This window comes from Choloepus didactylus, chromosome 13, assembly GCF_015220235.1.
Source record: "Choloepus didactylus isolate mChoDid1 chromosome 13, mChoDid1.pri, whole genome shotgun sequence".
NCBI lineage: Eukaryota > Metazoa > Chordata > Mammalia > Pilosa > Megalonychidae > Choloepus > Choloepus didactylus.
This window is the reverse complement of record NC_051319.1, coordinates 83,641,952-83,647,913: the sequence shown is the minus strand read 5'-3', so window position 1 is coordinate 83,647,913 and position 5,962 is coordinate 83,641,952. Positions and strand designations below refer to the sequence as shown.

At 59.0% G+C, this 5,962-nt stretch overlaps 1 protein-coding gene across 1 annotated transcript; it reads left to right on the top strand.

The window, feature by feature from the left end:
* The first annotated feature begins 493 nt into the window (after window positions 1-493).
* LOC119507771 (splicing factor, proline- and glutamine-rich-like) lies at window positions 494-1,645 on the top strand. Its single transcript, XM_037800923.1, has 2 exons — window positions 494-761; window positions 1,034-1,645. Exons 1-2 carry the CDS (start codon window positions 494-496, stop codon window positions 1,453-1,455), a joined length of 690 nt encoding a protein of 229 aa, XP_037656851.1. The 3' UTR covers window positions 1,456-1,645.
* Window positions 1,646-5,962: the final 4,317 nt, after the last annotated feature.

Below are 5,962 nucleotides of genomic sequence, written 5' to 3'. Positions count from 1 at the left end.
GCCAAGAGCGCGGGTGGGAGACCAAAGAAAGTCAGGTTCCGGCTCCTGCCTCTCCGCCCTACCACCACCCCCACCCGGGTCCAGGGCACGTAACAGAGGGTCACAGAACCGGGGTTCGCCAGACAGAAGGAGGAGGTGCTACAGAAGAATACTCCCTTATTGTATAGGTAGGGAAACTGAGGCCACAGCGCTGATATGAACCGATCACCGGGGCGCTGAAGGAGGGGTCAAGAAAAGCCCAAAGATGACTTGAGGCATGTCCGGGATGGGCTCACCTGTCGGAGGAGCCGGAGAGCGGAATCTAGGAGGCCACAATGACCCATCCCAAGAGTCTGCACACCTGGCCCCTGACTCTGGCGCGCCCTCATGGGGGCGCTAGCGGAGCCTCTAATCAGACAAGCAGCGATAGGGTTAAGCTTCCTCGCGGTACATGCCGCAGTAAGTGGAGAGGAAAGAAGTGTCAACTCTGTTCTCACCACAGCGGGGCTGTCGGATGGCACCTCCCCCCGCCCCGCGCACCCCGCCCGGCCAGCTCTCCCGCCCTCCCCTCGGAGCGCGCGCGCACACACCGCCCACCGCTTTGCCCAAATTATTTTCGATCCCGGGAGACTCCGGATGCCAGACGCGCTCGGCGGCGGCGACGGCCGCCGCGCCTGATTCATTGCGCCAAAGCTGCAGATGCGACCTCCCGCCTGCGCCCGGTGCCCCGACCAGCTCCTCGCTGCGCGCGCCTAGAGAGATGGGGGGTGGGCAATATATAGGTACAGCTTCCCCCAGGAGGCGTCCCTGGCCCCCCGGGGCCAGGTCCCCAGTCCCCAGCTCCCGGGGATGCGCTAATTAGCTTCCTCCGGGGGCGCCACGCGGCGTAAGGGGCGGTAATTTTCCGGCTGGGCTGCGGGGGAAGCGCTCCCGCCGCCTGGGAAGGTGAAATGGGAAACTCGATTCAAAGAGAGCTTTCCTCCCCCCTCCCTCCAAGCGCCGTAGAAAACGGGTTTGAAATTCCTCCTCCTTTTTTTTTTTTTTTTATTTATAGTGCACCGTCTCCATAGCAACCGCGGAGGAGGTCACGGTAGCTGGGCCCCCGCGCGTCACCCCGCGCCTTGCCGGCTGCAGGCGCCGGGATTGCGGCCTCCCAGGCGCCGCGGCCTGCGTGGACTCGGCTCCGAGCTTCCCGCCCCCACTCCGCCCCGGGGTGGCTCAGGTCCCCGCCATATGACTCTGCTGGATCCCAGCCGGGAACGGCGCACCTGGGCACCAGTGCGCAAAGCTATGCTTCTGTCCCCGGGCGCTGGCACGCGGGACTGCACCACAAAACACGTGCTCAGCCCGGAGACGGGGACATGTGCGGTGAGACGCCGCAGAGGAGTTCTCAGCGTTTGTGGATGCCCTGGGGAATCGACCTATATTGGTGCACAACTCCGAAGTTCTTGCCAAGAGGAGCCCACCCATGGTTAAGAATGCGGGCTCTGGAGGCCGAGCCGTGTGACGCCTCGGTAACTTACTAGCTGCGCGTCTCCGGGCAAGTCACAACCTCTTGGCGCCTCAGCTTGCGCATCAGCAAAATGGAGTTGTCGTGAGGCTTAATTGAGTCAAAGCACGTTAAACGTTTAACATGGTGTTTGGCACATGGTTGTCAAAAACAGTAGCTCTGGTGTTGGTTGTTTTTTCCCGGCTGGGAAAGTCAAGGCCTTAAAGGCTTTGCCCAAGGGCGCGCGCTTAGTCGGGAGGCTGGAAGTTACGCCCTGGGAGCTCTCCAGTACCACAGCCTAGGCGCACAGGCGGGAAGTGAGCGGACGCGGGCGGTCTGGGCCGGGCCTGATCCCGCTTGGGCGCGGCGGGCGGGGTTAGTCTCCAGAGCTCGCCACTTCCGCACCCGGAACCCTGGAAACGCGGCTCCCCGCGGTGCGCACCCCTCCCCTCCCCCGCCCCAGCCCCATTAGCAAAAGGCCTGCCTGCCCTCCCTCCCAGGGCTGAGGCCGCACCTGCCCCACCGGATGGCGGCCGGGGGGCTGGGCCGTGCGCCCCACCGCGCACACTTCCTCCTGGCCCCATAGCGCCCCGTGGAGCCCGCAGGGGGAGGGGGCCGAGCCGCCCCCGCCCCGCCAGCTTCCCACAGCCTGAGCTGCCCGGAGCGGGGGAGGCAGGAAGTCTCAGAGCCGGGGCGTGGAGGCGGGGTGGGGGCAGGAAGCTGGGGGTGACTCTCCCAGAGACCCCAGACGGGGCCCCGGCGTGGGAGCGTGGTGGGCGGGCACGTAGGGATTAAGGGCGCACCCCCCCCGCAGCCTTAGACCATGTGACCCTGGCCAGAGCGCCCCGCAGGGTGAGGGCTAAGGTTGCTACCTCTGGCAAACCCCAGCAGAGTGCACACGGAGGGAGGGGCCGCCTTTGTCTACTTTGCCGCAGAAACAGCCCCCCACCCCCGCGCCCCGTCGGCCCCTTCGCAGCCCGGGTTTTCCATCCGGCCCGGCTCGGCTCGGCAGCTGTCAGGGGACCGAGCTGACCTTCGCGAGCAGGGAGTTTCAATTAGCCGCAGATCAGATAAGCGGGCGGGCCCGTCTCTCCGGGCACCGCGGGGGCGCAGCCCCGCCCCCGCCACGCCGCGCCAAACGCGCTCCAGATGGGAACAAAGATGAGGACGCGGCTCCACCTGCCTCCCCGGGGAGGGGGGAAGAGGAGGCCCCGCCGGGAGGAGCTTCCCACCCGAAAAAGGGGTTGAGCGCCCTCCCCTGCCGATCTGGTATCCCTTGCTGGGGCAGGGGGCTGGCCAAGATGATCTTTGCGGTTCTGCTTGCCTCCTGCACTGCGGAGAGGCGCCTGCCGCGCTGACCTCATCCCCAGGCGGGCATCGGGCCCTTCCTCCCTCCCTGGAGGGAGCGTTTTGCCATCTCTGATCTCATCCAGAGCAAGCCCTGGGAGGCTGGGAGGAGGGCGGGCCCAAAAGAAAAAGGAAACTGAGGAAGAAAGAGCCTGGGGCTTTTGGGTCCAGGTCACATGGACCACAACATTCTTTCAGTTGTTTATTGAGTGCCTACTAAGTGCCAGGCACTGTTTAGACTCTGGGACACCATGGAACAAATAGTCTTGTGTCCAGCCTCACAGCACTTATACTCAGGGAGACAGACCGTAATCAAGTAAACAGTTGAATAAGATCATCTCTGAAAGTCTAAAGAGTCATGAAGACAATTAAAATGGGTCATGTGAGATTGACTTAGGGGAGTGGGCCATAGTAGTTCTGGTAGTCAGGGAAGGCCTCTCTGGCAAGGCCTGAAAGACCAGGAGCTGCCAGCCAAGCAAAGGAGTGGAGCATACCAGGTGGAGGGCACAGCTATAGCCAAGGCCCAAGTTGGAAAGAATGCACCTTGTGAAAGGGAGGGGAAGGCCAATTGGCCAGGGCCTTGCAGGCTGCATCAGGGCTCAGGGTTTACGCGAAGTGCAATGGGAGCCTTTGGTGGGTTTTAAGCTGGCAGTGACATGGTTGGCTGACATTTTTAAAAGGTCTTTCTGGCTATCATATTGGTCAGAAGGAGGCAAAGGTGCAAGTGGGGAGAATAATGAGGAGGGGGGGAGGCGAGATTTGAATCCAGGGATATAGAGCTTTTGCTCTGGAGTAAGAATGCCAGGGTTTCACTACTGTTTCTGGTGTTCATCAGCTGGGTGACCTTGGGAAGCATCTTAATCAATTTCCTCAAGCATTTAAAAAGGAAAGGGGCGATAATCAAGATTGTCAGTGTAAAGTTTGCGTATAACTTGTGAGAAGTGTTTAGCAGAGTCGAGGAAAGAGTAGGTGCTGAATAAATTTTGGCTGTTGTGGGTGTTACTGTTACCCCTCTCACCCCCACACACCTGCCTCTTTGTTCCAGAACCGTCTACAGACTACCTGATTGCCCCCCGGCCTTGGGCCTTATTTTTCCTGGCTGCCTCCCACTTATCCCCCACCCCTGTGGAGGGCAGCGATGACCTGTTGTACCCAGCCCCATGCTAAGAGTGTGGGGTCATTGGGAAGAAACCGCACACACACACACTCCCCAGTCCTTGTTCACTAAATTGGCTGCTGGGATCCCTCCTCATCCCAGGACCCCAACTCACCATCCTGGGGTAACCCTAGGAGCCCCTCATGCCTCACTCATGGTCTCAGCATGGGCCCTGTCCTCCCTGCCTGCCACTGGAGTTGAGGGCATTCAGTCACCCTTCAGGCATTCAGGTTGAGTGACTCTCTGGCAAGGTTGTGGTGGGGGCAGAAAAGAGCCAACCCAGGCCCTGCCCTCAGGCGGATGCTTGACAACTCAGCCACTGTTTGTTTGGCATTTTGGGCTCTAGTTGCTCAGAGCAGGGCAGGAGGGGTGTGGGGCAGAGGGGCTGCCTTGGGGAGCTGTGCAGGTGAATTGTGTCCTCAAAAAGATATGTTGAAGTCCTAACCCTCCCACCGTGTCCCTGTGAATGTGACCTTTTTTGGAAATGGGGTCTTTGCAGATGTAAGCAAGATGAGGCCACACTGGCATAGGGTGGGCTTTAATCCTATGACACAGAGGGAAGATGGCCCAGTGAAGATAGAGGCAGAGATTGGAGTGATGCATCTATGAGCCAAGGAACACCAAAGATGGCCTGCAGCCTCCAGAAGCTAGGGGAGAGGCATGGAGCAGACTCTACCCTAGAAACTGCAGAGAGGGCTCAGCCCTGCCAACACCTTGATTTCTGACTGCTGGCCTCCAGAACTCTGAGAAAATAAATTTCTGTTGTTTTAAACCACCCAGTTGTGGTAATTTGTTACAGCAGCCCTAGGAAACAAATACAGGAAGCAACTACTATAATTACAATTTGCATTCATGGAACCCTCACCCAGGGCCAGGCACCGTGCACTGGTCCAGATGTGTATTATCTCAGAGTCCTTACAACCACCCAGTGAGGTCAATACTAATACTGTGCTTCATTTATAAACAAACTGAAGCTTCCAGAGGAGAAATGCCTTGCCCAAGATCACACAGCGAGTAAGTGGCAGAGCTGGGAATCAAACCCAGGTCTGGCTGAGGCCAGAACAGCAGAATCTAACCATTCTGTTGTCCGGTGTCGTATGCTATCAAATGGATGGATGCCTCAGAAGGGGCCTCACACATGATCAGCCCTCAACCAAAGTCCTGTGGACATCAGTCTGCCCCTTATTTCCTGTGTGCTCAACAGCTGTGTGCAGGAGTCTTCGAGGATAGAGGCTTCATGGGAATCCTCTGGCACCCAGCATGGTGTGGGTACACAGTGGGTGCTCAAGTACTGCCTGAATGTGGCATCCTCTTGATGAACCAATGATGATGCCTCCCCTCACTTCCACACCTCCCCTGGGGTTCTGGGCCTCCCTGTAGCCCATTTCAGAGTATGTCAGAGCCATTGACTAGAGAAAGAAAGTTCTCGTTTGCATAATATTTGCATCTGCTTTGCATGCTGTTCACATAACATCAAAATGCACAGAGGCCTGCCCTGGCACCCTCTTCCTCCTCTTGGCATCTCCTACCCCCACCACTAACCCAGGGCAGGGGTTGGGGCTTTGGGGGTAGCATTTAGGCTGTACCTAAGCTTGTCCACTTCCTATGTTGTGGGGAGGGAGATGGGAGGGCCCCAGCCTGCCCTCCTGCCTCCTCCCCTCATCTCTTCCTGGAGGAAAATGAGGTGGATCATGGCAGGGGAGCTGGCCTGAAGACAGGAGGCTCTAACATGCGCGCGCTTGCGCGCGCGCACACGTGTGCACACACACACACACACACACACACACACACACACGACAGTGCAGCAGGAAACATCTGGGAACTGGGTGCGTGGCACCCCTTGACCTGACCGAGGCTGAGGAGTAGGGAAAAGAGGAGGTGTTGCTGCAGTTGTTGCTGCTGCTAAGGGATAGGGATCGCTGGGGTGCCCCCCGGTAGAACCTCGCACCCCAGTCTCTCTTCACAGAGGGCCAGTCTGTCTCCTGTGGCCG